Source organism: Dama dama, chromosome 9 (assembly GCF_033118175.1).
Source record: "Dama dama isolate Ldn47 chromosome 9, ASM3311817v1, whole genome shotgun sequence".
NCBI lineage: Eukaryota > Metazoa > Chordata > Mammalia > Artiodactyla > Cervidae > Dama > Dama dama.
Window position 1 is genome coordinate 64,412,660 of NC_083689.1, and position 13,049 is coordinate 64,425,708.

The 13,049-nt window shown below is 37.9% G+C and overlaps 1 protein-coding gene across 2 annotated transcripts; it reads right to left on the bottom strand.

Moving 5' to 3' along the window:
• Positions 1–1,778: 1,778 nt before the first annotated feature.
• Positions 1,779–11,204, bottom strand: ZNF300 (zinc finger protein 300). Of its 2 annotated transcripts, none has more exons than XM_061151755.1 (6): positions 11,093–11,204; positions 10,394–10,428; positions 9,555–9,598; positions 5,115–5,241; positions 4,749–4,871; positions 1,779–3,645 (listed from the first exon to the last, which is right to left on the bottom strand). In XM_061151755.1, exons 3-6 carry the CDS (start codon positions 9,564–9,566, stop codon positions 2,066–2,068), a joined length of 1,842 nt encoding a protein of 613 aa, XP_061007738.1. In that variant the 5' UTR covers positions 9,567–9,598; positions 10,394–10,428; positions 11,093–11,204; the 3' UTR covers positions 1,779–2,065. The 2 variants fall into 2 exon arrangements, with proteins under 2 accessions (XP_061007738.1, XP_061007739.1); XM_061151756.1 differs by lacking the exon at positions 11,093–11,204 and adding an exon at positions 10,991–11,037.
• Positions 11,205–13,049: the final 1,845 nt, after the last annotated feature.

A 13,049-nucleotide genomic window follows, 5' to 3' on the forward strand; every position in this document is an offset into this window, starting at 1 on the left:
TCTTTAACTTTTTCCCAATCTTGAGGCAAACAGTCTTTCACTATTAAATATACTAACTTTAGATGTTCTATAGATGTCCTTCTACTATTTGAGGAAGCTGGCCTTTATTCTGTTACTGAGTTTTATTCTAAATGGATATGGAATTTTTGTCAAATAATTTCCCCCTATATATAGAAATAACCATATAGTTATACTTTCTAGGCTCTTGGTATGTGGAAGTATACCAAAATCTTTTCTTTGTATACTGGACCAACTTTGCATTCTTGAATGAAACTCTACTTGGCCATGATGTACCTTTTAAAAAAAATATTTCTAGATCTGATTTGCAAATAGTCTATTAAGAATGGCTATGGCTATATTCAGGAAAAATACTGGTCACTTAGAATTTTCTTGTAGTATCTCTGGCTTTAGCATCAAGATAATGGTAGTCTCATAAAGTATGTCAGGGAGCCCTCCTCTTTTCTGGAATAGATAATATAGAATTGGCTTTTTTTCTTATTTAGTTGTATTCAAATCTTTTCAATAACTTAAAGTCTCTGTAGAACCTGAATATGCTTATGATTTCTTTTTCTTGCCTAACTGTACTGGCTAGCTCCTCTAGTAAAACGCTGGGGAGAAAAAGAACTGGTAAAGGTTAAACAAGAAGGCAAAGTGCTAAATCTGAAATGAGATTTTATAGAAATCTATTATCAGATCAATGAGGCTGCCTGGGAGCTGTGATGGTGGAAGGATCAAACGGGAAGTCTATAAGGTGGGAACTGTGAAACTGTTCAAACCTACATAAGGTCCAAAGCTGTCACTATATAAAACACCCTCCTCACTAAATTTCCCTATATTCTCAATATGATCCCTAGTCTTTCTCATGCCTCCATAGGAGCAGTTAGGACATGTTTCAAGAGGAAATTTCAGAGTAGCTCAACCTTTGACCTTCTATCTAAGATATGAATGGTCAGTTATATCTGATGTCAGTGCTCTCAACTCAGTGTTCATAATGAGATCAGAAATTTGCCCACACAGGTTCCACATCCCTCTCTGTCAGGTATGCCTTCTCCCCCTGCAGAAATTCTCATCCAGTTTTATAATAGATAATTCAGCCATACAAGAAACAGATAAGGTGGGCATGAAATGTGAAGGAATCAAGTGGAAACTGAGGGACAAAAGATAAAAAGAACTCATGTTAACTGAAAATGTGCTCTACTCTGTATTTCTACTTACCAGTAAGAAAAAATATTCAGATAGGTAAAGCAGGCTTGCCTGCTACAATCTTTTGAGTAGTTGAGCCAGGATTAAAACCCAGACAATGTGGTTCAGTACCAAAGTCTTTCTACGATACCAAATTTTCAGTAAGGAAAAGTAAATAGACTTTTCAAGAGGAGTAGGAGACATGGTCAAGAAGCAACAGTTTCAAAAGGATCCTTCCAAAAATACAGATCAACTTATATGCTTGAAATGGGAAAATGTGCAACTATCACCTTTGCTGAATCTGATCAACCTATCCTTCCATCTTTGTATAAGAATTTTACATGTATCTTTAGGGGTCATGCTAAGCCCCTCACCCCACTTTTTTTTCTTGGTCACACTGTGCAACTTGATCTTAGTTCCCTGACCAGGAATTGAACTTGGGCCACAGCTGTGAAATTGTTGAGTCCTATTATTAGGGAACTCCCAAGCCTTTCCTTGTTAAAGCAGTTTCTTGGAGTTGATTTTTTTTAATCAAGCATTCTTCATGTCCTTTATAAGGAATTAATGTATATGACCAAAATGATGCCAAGTTAATATTAGCAATTTCACAATGTTTATTGTTATGGGGCATAATAAGGAATATGTACTTTGACAACATTATATATACATAATTTGTTCTACTAACCATTCAATTCATAACTTTAAAAGCTCTACATGCTATGGTGAAAATGGCCTTCATTTATGTAATTATTTTCCATCATGTCTGCTGAGTTAGGTATCACCACACTACAGATATGTATTCTCTTGTAAAATTTTCTCTATAAAGATGCTGTCAACAAAGTTATCGAATTAATCAAGTTCCTGTTATGTATTAAGCATTGAGCTAATACTGAAAGCTTGTCTGTGTTTTTAGTTCACTATGATTTTTACCACTGCTATGAATTCTCTGATGTACAGTGAGTTGTGATTTCTGGATGAAAGCTTTCCCACATACAGCACACCGATAGGGTCTTTCCCCAGTGTGAATTCTCCGATGTAAAACAAGATCTGACTTCTGAGAAAATGCCTTTCCACATTCAGCACATATGTATGGTTTCTCTCCTGTATGAATCCTCTGATGACCTGGGAGGTGAGACTTTTGAGAGAAGGCTTTCCCACATTCAGTACAAACATAAGGTTTTTCTCCTGTGTGTATCCTCTGATGTCCAATGAGATGTGATTTCTGACAGAAGGCTTTTCCACATTCATTGCATTTATAGGGTTTTTCTCCAGTATGCGTTCTCTGATGTATAATGAGCTGTGACTTTCGGGAGAAGGTCTTCCCACAAGCAGTACATTCATAAGGTTTCTCCCCAGTATGAATTAACTGGTGTGTAATGAGTTCTGTCTTTCTGCTGAAGGCTTCCTCACACTGAGCACATTTGTAGGGTTTCTCCCCAGTGTGAATTCTTTTATGTATAATGAGGTGGGACTTCTCACAGAAGGCTTTCCCGCATTCAGTACACTCATAGGGCTTCTCTCCAGTATGAGCTCTATGATGTATAATCAGTTGTGACTTCTGGGAGAAGGCCTTACCACACTCTCTACATTCATAAGGTTTCTCTCCAGTGTGAATTCTCTGATGTATAATGAGAGGTGATTTCTGGGAGAAGGCTTTTCCACATTCACTACATTCATATGGTTTTTCTCCAGTATGAACTCTCTGATGTATAATAAGAGATGATTTTTGAGAGAAGGCTTTTCCACATTCAGAACATTCATAAGGTTTCTCCCCAGTATGAGTTCTCTGATGTACAATGAGGTGAAACTTCTCACTGAAGGCTTTCCCACATGCACCACAATCATATGGTTTTTTCCCAGTATGAATCCGTTGATGTACAATGAGCTGTGACTTCTTAGCAAAGGCTTTTCCACATGTAACACACACACAGGTTTTCTCCTTGGTTTCAACATTCTGATAATGAATAATGGATTGTTTCTTGCTGAAAATGTTTCCATGCTCAATATCATTACAGGGAATTACTCCATTGTGAATCTTCTCAAGGTTAGAATTGGCCACACTGTGGATGAATGATTTTCCACATCCAAAACTCTCATCAAGGTTTCTTCTTGAATTGTTCTTATTACAACTAGGTAGGTCAATATTAGATTTCAAGTTCTTTTTAAAGGCATCATAGTTATAGGGTCTTTGTCTTGAAGCATCTGACTCTATACACTCTTGAAATATTTTCCTCAGTGCATCATATTTGTAGTCTGACTCTACAGTCATTGTTTTGTTGTTGATGACTGTTACTTTCGTGGAAAGTCTGTTTTTCTGACATCTCTGTAACTGGCCATCACTTTGACAGACTTTTAAAATGGAGTATAATGAACCATCCTTTGTGACTCCTTTCAATATCTTATTATGGAAGGAAACAGACCCCAAAATACATGATTGGGGGTTGTCAAGGTTACTCTTCCTGTCTAAAAGAAAGGAAAATTTAAAAGTCATAAAGAATAATTAACAGAACACAGAGGAGTATAAAAAATGATTGATCTAATAAAGGTGATGAACCCAAACAGGGATGAGATGCCATTTCAGAAGACAGTAAAACATACACTATGATCAGGGGAATGAATAGACAAAGATGTTAAAGAGAAATATTCATGAAAAAACTAGACCTGAAGGAGACAGAAAACTATCTGAGTTATTATCACTCTAATCTTGGATTACTCTTTTAGAATCTTCCCATTTCTCCTGCTTTCAGAGTGTAAATGCTTTTCACCATTCAAATTCATTTATTTTATAAACCATCTGCTATATACTTGGCTAGTATTATCCTGCCACCTCTAGCTGAAGAAACAAGGTCTCTTCTGTACTCAAAATATTTTATCTCCTCTCATTCTACTTTCCTAATTAACAACTAATATAAACAAGAGAAAAACCCAAAATCATGCTGTGGATTCAGTAGCAGAGTCACACCAAGAATCCAAGCTTGAATTGCACTGTTCCTTCTATATATTATCAAATAAAACTAGCAAAGTTCTCCCAGAAAAGCTGTATTTCCCTATCTTCTAGGTTTTGTTCATATATTCTTCTCACCCACCTTCATCAACAGTTTGCTTTCACCTCCCTTTCTCATCACCAATATTCAATTTATCTTTCAAAGCAGCTACAGATGCGTGCTCTGAAAAATGCCTTTTCAAATTCTGTTGCATTTCTTTAGACTCTAATTTTCTCTGAAATTTTAAAAACAGTAGCAGTATTTGACATTTAATTTTGTAATGTAACCTGTGTTTTTAGAAGAAATTTGCCTTCTATTGCCTATTAAGCCTTTTCATAAAATGCATTAAATATATAAAACAATATACATTTAATACAAAAGATATACATATAGAATCAATAAGAAATACCTACCCCCTATAAAGGTTCACAATTATTTAATTGATTAATTATTTGTTGAGTGCCTACTAAATTTTCAGCACAGGAACAAAGAGTAAGAGAATTCATTAAGGATAGAAACATACGCCTCAGGCATCAATCAACCAAAATAAAAACAAAACAAGCAAACTGATATTTCACTTACCTAGTCGCCAATCTGTCTGACCTTCATATGGACAGATCCAATTTGGTATGTCTCTTTTAATGATCCATGGATCTTCTCCTTGCTCCAACTTGGAAATGACATCTGGTTTGGAAACTGGATGCCCTATTAAATAGAAATCAGAGGAATTGGGAGAGACTGCACAGAAGGCAAAAGAGAAGATGCAGTTTAAGGAGGCCTACAATGAAGTAGTTCATTTAACCTTCAGAAAGTAATGACCTCCATCAGGGAAGGTATTAAGATCATCAAAGTCATTATATACACATCAGGAACCACCTAACTATAGTGACTGGTAAGTAAAGGTACTTGACTGATCAAGTCTGAGTGACACAGGGAAGTCACTCTTACCCATCGAGACCAGGTGGCTATAGTTCTCCAGCATCACATCCCGGTACAGGGTCTTCTGAGCAGGGTCTAGTTGCTGCCACTCCTCCTGGGTGAAATCCACAGCTACATCCTTGAAAGATACTAATCCCTGTAACAGTAATATTCCTGTTCAATCTAAAGTCATCATTCTTTTCATTTCTACTATACCATGCAAAACTATACCTACACTTAGTTTTGTATCAGAGTATTTGGGAGAATCAATGTCAAATCCTGCCTTTAACAAGAGCCAGACAGGACAGGAAAACAAAAAAGGTAAATCATAAAATGCCTACCTAATACAAATGGTAATTTAGTAAGTGATAAAGCAGCATTATTGAAAGGAAGATGTATTAGCCAATGAACAGTACTGAAACAACTGGAAATTTCACAGGAAAAGAATAATGTTGAATCCATATGTGAGAAACTGAACTGTATACCCTGGAAATTCGTAAGTTGAAGTTCTAACCCCTAGAACCTCAGAATGTGACCTTATTTGGATACAGGGCCATTGCAAATATTATTAGTTATATGAGGCCATTAGGGTGGACCCTAACCCAATATAACTGATATCCATAAAAAAAGGAGATGCTTGAACAGAGTCACACACACATAGAATGAAGACACTTGAGGAGAAGATAAGTTCTCTATAAGCCAAACAGAAAGACTTAGAACAGATCCTTCCCTCAAGCCCTCAGAGGGAACCAACCCTGCTGATAAGCTGAATTTTGACTTATAGCCTCTAGAACTGTGAGATAAAAAATTTCTGTCATTTAATCCATGCAGTTTTTGGTATTCGGCTAAGCCAGTTCTAGCTGTCATAACAAAGTATATCAATTATAATACAATGATATCTTATGTCTTGGAGAAGAGAAATATATATATATTCTGAATGAAGAAAAATTTTAATTTTAAAAATACCAAAAACTATAAAATAACAACAAAACCTGGCTGGGAGGACTTTTATTAATAATTATAGAGAAGGATTTTTAAAGTATAACCCATAAAAAATTTTTGAGAAGAGTCACATTTAGAGAGTCAGAGAATGTCAGAGTTATTGAAGGTTCTAACCATATCTCCTCATTTCATAGAAAAGAAATCTTAGCTTCTTCTAAATCTAACAATTCTCCTACATATATGCAATAGCTAGGAATATAACAAAATACATCAATTATAATAGCAATATTGAAAAAGAACACACTTAAGAAATATGCAGGAAACATTTATGAAAAAGCCAAAACAAAGTATTGACATGACACTGAAATAAAGGACTTGGGTAACTGTGGAACCATAGACGTTTCTGGAGGGTAAACTAATGATTTTAATCATGTCACCATTATGTATGTTCACAATCAGTCAGTTCAGTTCAGTTCAGTCTCTCAGTTCAGTCGTGTCCGACTCTTTGCGACCCCATGAATCGCAGCACGCCAGGCCTCCCTGTCCATCACCAACTCCCGGAGTTTACTCAAACTCATGCCCATCGAGTCGGTGATGCCATCCAGCCATCTCATCCTCTGTCGTCCCCTTCTCCTCCTGCCCCCAATCCCTCCCAGCATCACGGTCTTTTCCAACGAGTCAACTCTTCGCATGAGGTGGCCAAAGTACTGGAGTTTCAGCTTCAAGATCAGTCCTTCCAATGAACATCCAGGACTGATCTCCTTTAGGATGGACTGGTTGGATCTCCTTGCAGTCCAAGGGACTCTCAAGAGTCTTCTCCAACACCACAGTTCAAAAGCATCAATTTTTCGGCGCTCAGCTTCCTTCACAGTCCAACTCTCACATCCATACATGACCACTGGAAAAACCATAGCCTTGACCAGACGGACCTTTGTTGGCAAAGTAATGTCTTTGCTTTTTAATATGCTATCTAGGTTGGTCATAACTTTCCTTCCAAGGAGTAAGCATCTTTTAATTTCATGGCTGCAGTCACCATCCGCAGTGATTTTGGAGCCTAAAAAAATAAAGTCTGACACTGTTTCTACTGTTTCCCCATCTATTTCCCATGAGGTGATGGGACCAGATGCCATGATCTTAGTTTTCTGAATGTTAAGCTTTACGCCAACTTTTAGTTTTCCTCAAATTCTCAGCCTTTTCTACTTTTGCAAATGCTGTTTCTCATCCTCGTCCTACTTCCTTCATGATCCAAAGTTCAATCATTTTTTAAGCCTCTTATCCTTGCTTTCTCTATAAAGCCGGCTGCTCTTCCTTCTCCACTATAACAGTTCCTTGCTCTCATGTCTATTATAGAGCTTTTATGTATTATTGTTAGTTTCCACATCTGTTTGCCCCATTTTTCTCTGTATTCTTCCCAAGAAAGAACCATGCCTAAATTTTGAGTTATTTCACAGCTAGCCAGCATCTGTGACATATACTGAATATTCAAGACATGTCTGCTAAAAAGGAATGAATGACAATTATAGAGAATAAAGTTCATACTTAGTTAAAATGGTTCTGCACACTTTGAATAATATTCTTGTGATCTAAAGAACAGTAGCATGAGAAAGATAATAAATGTAGAAAAGAGAGGAAATCCATTCTGATAAGAAAATTCATAAATATAATGCTAACATTCTAATTTTGCTTTATCAATAACACTAGAATGCTTTATACTATATATGTATAAATTTTGTTAATTTCAAGTAAAATACAGCAGATAATCAGTGGAAATGTATCAGTGGAAAATTATATTTTTTGTATCAGTTACAAGCAATTTTTACAGTTTGAGTGACTGAGACAATGGAAGAGATGGAGGAGATGGAAGGGGAATAGGTGTTAGAGGGAGAAAAGATAGATGTGTGTGAAAATGATGATTTCTACTTCTGGACTGTATGGAAAAAATACAAATCTTTAATCCTAAAGGAATAAGCAAGTTACTAGCCATGGTAGTTGAATCTATTGGGCCAATAAAAAATCCATACTCATCTTCAGAACATATTCAACTTCAGAACATCAGGGACCCCTGCTTTCCAAAGCTTTGAAAGACAATTATATATTTTTTAAAATTATTTATTTATTAACATTAATTGTTTAGATGCCATCTATTCATACAAGAAGGTAAACTTCATATAAAGTTATGATTATCTTTTTTATTGGAATATAATTGCTTTACAATGTTGTGTCATTTTCTGCTGTATAATAAAGTAAATCAGCTATATGTACACATATATTCCCTCCCTCATGAATCTCTTTCCCACTTTCCCCCAATCTGACCGCTTTAGGTCATCACAGAGCACTGAGCTAAGCTCTCTGTACTATACGGTAACTTCCCGCTAGCTGTCTGTTTTACATACAGTTGTGTATACATCAATCCTACTCTACCAATTTGTCTCACCCTCCCCTTCCCACCCCATGTCCATTTTCTACATCTGCATCTCTATTCCTGTCCTGCAAACAGGCTCATCTGTACCATCTTTCTATTAACAGATTCCACAGAGATGCATTAATATATGATATTTGTTTTTCTCTTTCTGACTTAGTCCTTCCTATGACAGACTCTAGGTCCATCCACATGACTACAAATGACTCAGTTGTGGATCTTAGTTCCTCAACCAGGGATTGAACCTGTGCCCCATTCAGTGGAAGCTCAGAGCTCTAACCACTGCAAGGGAATTCCTGACAATTATAAGAACTACTTTTTGAAAGAAATGAATATTTTGGAAGACCGTTCAAAACGTATCTACTCTGTATTATCTAGACTTTGTTGATAGATAAAAGTGGACAACAGGAAGCCTCTATACTCTATCTAGTCCTTTAAAGCAGAGGTCAACAAATTTTTTCAGCAAAGCAGATATTTTCAGCATTTCAGGCCATATGGTGCTTATCCAACTCTACCACTGTAGTACAAAAAAAGCCATAGACAATATGTAAACAAATGACATGGCTGTGCTGCCAGTAAAACTTTATTTACAAAACAGAAAACTGAATTTGCCCCACAGGCAACAGTCTGATGACTCCAGCTCTAAAGGATAAAGTTAGAGAGTTAGGCTATGATGCTATGATAACTTCCTTCTAAAAGAAATCACTCTATGATGCAGTTACAAATTTATTATTGCATTTACCACAGGAGGGTTGGTGAGAACACTGCATATCCCATTACTGAAAGGAAGATCCAAAACTGAAAGTTGTTTTAGTTTTATATGGCAAGAAATAATTTCTTCCTATGGGAAATGTATCTTCTTTCTCTTTAGAGGACTGCAAATCATGTAACTGATGATGTCAGCAAAAAGATAAGAAAAACTGTACACCAACTTTTTAAAGTGGTTTCAAGCCAAATTATCTGCATATTACCTAGCAATTCTTTCTAGGTCTGGACCTTTATTTTGACTATCTTTCCCTGATCTAAATTTTAGCTCTCTTCACTTTCCATTTGATTGCACTTAGAACCAAAAAATGAAATTTAAAAAATTAAAAATTAAAGCAACTAACCTGGGACTTCATCTTTTTCAGCTCTCCTCTAAAATGGCAGATGCCTGAAAAGGCAAAATTGGTGATCAGAAGGGTATTTTCACAGATCGGCTGCAAAATGCAGCTTCTATATTCACCAGTCTAGAAACAACAACCACATAAGTTAGGTAGATGACAACCAAACCTGTGGGAGAAGATAGTTTGGTCTTCATAGAAAAATCAGCAAGTATAATGTAAAGTAAGCTCTCTTGTAACTACATACTTTGGTCATACAGAACTTGAACAAGGTTTTTTAATTGTATGGATGTGAAGATATGTTTCTTTTTGATTTATTAACAACTTATCTGCCCCTTCCCCCGCCACCATTAACTAGCAATTCCATTCGCAGGAGTTCATAAGGCAACACACACACACACCAAGATAAACACACACACACACCCCAAGATAAGTTCCCCAGCAATGACCAAATCAAAAACAGAAATTTTTCCCTTATTCCCCAGAAAGGAATAAGCAGCTAACATCTAATCTCCCAAGAGCTCTTATATTTTCCTTGCAACTCAGCAGATACTCCTGCCAATCAATATGTTTAAACTTTTATTGTTGATTTCCAACAGTATGGATGTCTGCATATAAAAATGGTAGTAAGTTGGGACCACTGATACAAGAGAATATACCCTAATACAGGAAGGTACATACCTGGTAAATCCTTCTCAGTCCCACAAGGAGTTAGGTAGACAAGATTTAACTGGTTCAGAGAACCTGAGTACTCCTGCCACAGGGATACTGTTTTATATGGGGTATTCTAAGCTTTGTCAAAATAGATCTGTAAGGAAACAATTTGGAGAAATAGTCATACTTACCTCCAGGCACCCAGCAGGTGTTCAATAAATGTTTCCTGAATAAAATATAAAATGATTTCAATAAATTTAGATAGAGGTAGGACAAAAATCATAATTTTCATAATAATCCTATCCTTTCTGACTTGTTTGTTACTGTTTCAGAATGATCATTTTTGTTAGGGCTGCCAGGTTAAGGGCATAGTGACAGGTTGAGAAGGGATGTGACCTGGAAAGTTGCCTATGACCTGTGGAAATTTTAATGTATGTAAACAAAAACTAGGCTATCTTCCAAGACACCCTGGTCATTACTTCTCCCTCCAAATCTCTGAATCCTGGGGCCTAGCAATCACGTACTCCACAGAACTCCCCCATACCCACCACATCACTGACTGCCACACGGATGCCCTCATCTTTTAGTCCACAGCCTCCCTCATCAATCAGAGTCTTCAGAGTCCCCTAGATCCCTGACCCTGTCCACACCAGTCAGTCCCCCTACACACCATTTCTGATCCCACAGATAATCCCATAACTGACACACCGTTATCCAATTACTAATCTTACAGCTAACCCCATCCCTGACTCCCAAATAAACCCAACCCTAATCCTACATACACCTACCCTAGTGACTTTGTCAGTCTCCAATCACTGACGCTCACGGACCCCTCTCATCCCATTACCAATCCAAAAGACACTCATCACCACACATGTCCGCCTTCTGACCTGCAGTTCCAGAAATGCCCATCACGGCTCAACCCAAGACGGCTGTCACATCCATAGCGGTGAATTCTCCCGCTTCCTGTGCGGGGCTCCCCGGCGTGCACTGTTCCGTACAGCGGAGTTTTACCCCCTCTGCACCCTGGGCGGCTTTGTTCAGGAGGCAACATGGCCACTCCCGTGCTATGTGTCTCAGTGGGAGCCGCCATCTTGCTAGATTGGTCAGTTCCGTACAAGCAGAGGAATTTAGTTTACTCAGAGCGTTTGTCTGGGATGTACCACAGAGGCAGCAAGGGGAGGGGGGGGAAAGATAATATAAAAGAGGATTATACAAACCTGTAACGTACAAAATTTTCCAGAGAGATTTTTACAGGATTGGGTAAGAAGTGTGAGTGATAATGTCCTCCATTAGAAGGCTGCATTTGGTAAAAGAGGAAAATTTGGAATAGTAAAATATTCCCACTAGCGACTTCACTTAAAAGTGTTTGTAAATGGCGCAACCCTATACCAGGAGATTCTACTTGCTTAGAAGGGTGAAAATGTGGAATGGAAATTCCACTGTAGCGGAAACCCGCCAAAGTGATGGAAGAGTTCACCGAGGAGCAAGGAAAGAGGATACACATTAATAATGAAATTTACGTTAAGAACGATTATAAGGAATTCTCTAGGGTACACTACTACTGCATAACAAGTTGCAGAGGCCGAGTGAAGAAAATAAAAGTGAGAGAAGTTGAAGGGAAAGGAGGCCTCTGTCTTAATGAAAGAAATAAAAAAGCCACAGTGAGATATTATTTCTCTTCTATTACCTTGTTTTTTAAAAACAGTATTCTAAGTTTGGAAATACAGAGTGTTAGTAAGAATGCCATGGGAACTTGGAATTCTCATATATTACTGATGGGACAGAAAAATGACATAGCCCTATATAGAGCTGAGCTTCCCTTGTGGCTCAGCTGGTAAAGAATCTGCTTGCAATGCTCGAGACCTAGGTTGGGAGGATCCCCTGGAGAAGGACAAGGCTAACTAACCACTCCAGTATTCTGGTCTGGAGAATTCCATGGTCTGTATATTCTATGGGGTCGCAAAAGAGTCGGACACAACTGAGGAGTTTCACTTTCACTATATAGAAGACTTGGCAATAGGGGCTTCCCAGGTAGCAGCAGTGGTAAAGAATCTGCCTGACAATGTAGGAGACCCCAGAGATGCAGGTTTGATTCCTAGGTCAGAAAGATTCCCTAGTGTAGTAAATGGCAGCCCAGTCCAGTATTCTTGCCTGGAAAATTCCATAGACAGAGGAGCCTGGAGGGCTGCAGTCCATGAGGTCACAAAGGGTCAGGGTCGGACTAGACTCATAACTATGTGTATTTGTTACCTATTGCTGTGTAACAAGTTACTAGAAAATAGCAATTTGAAACTATAAATGTTGTAGTTAACTGTTTCATTGCTTCTGTGAGTTGAGACTGTAGGAACAGCTGAGCTGGGTGGTTCAGATCTAGTCTGTCAAGAGGTTGCTGCACTCAAGCTGTCGTTAGCCAGGACTGTAGTTATTTCAAGGCTAAATAACTGTAGTTATTTAAACTAAATTTCAAGGTTATGCTTCTAAACTCAATGAAGAAGCTGGTGATAAGCCTCAGAATTTCAATTTCCAGGCTCAATTGCCCATCATGAGGGCATTTCCTTCAGCTACTCAATTATCATCATGACATGGTGGGTCTTCCCTCTCTCAGGCCTGCCTCATAGTATATAAGCTGGCTTCTATGCAGACCAAATGAGTCAAGGGAAAGCCAGTGAGAGAGCACACACAAGACAGACACCAGTCTTCTTATAACCTATATTAGAAATGACATCTCATTACTTCTGTATTCTGTGTGCTGAAAGTGAATCATAAAGGGTGCCCACAAACAAAGGAATGGGAATTAAGCTCTACCTCTTAAGAGGAGGATTAGCGAAGTCTAAAACCACAACA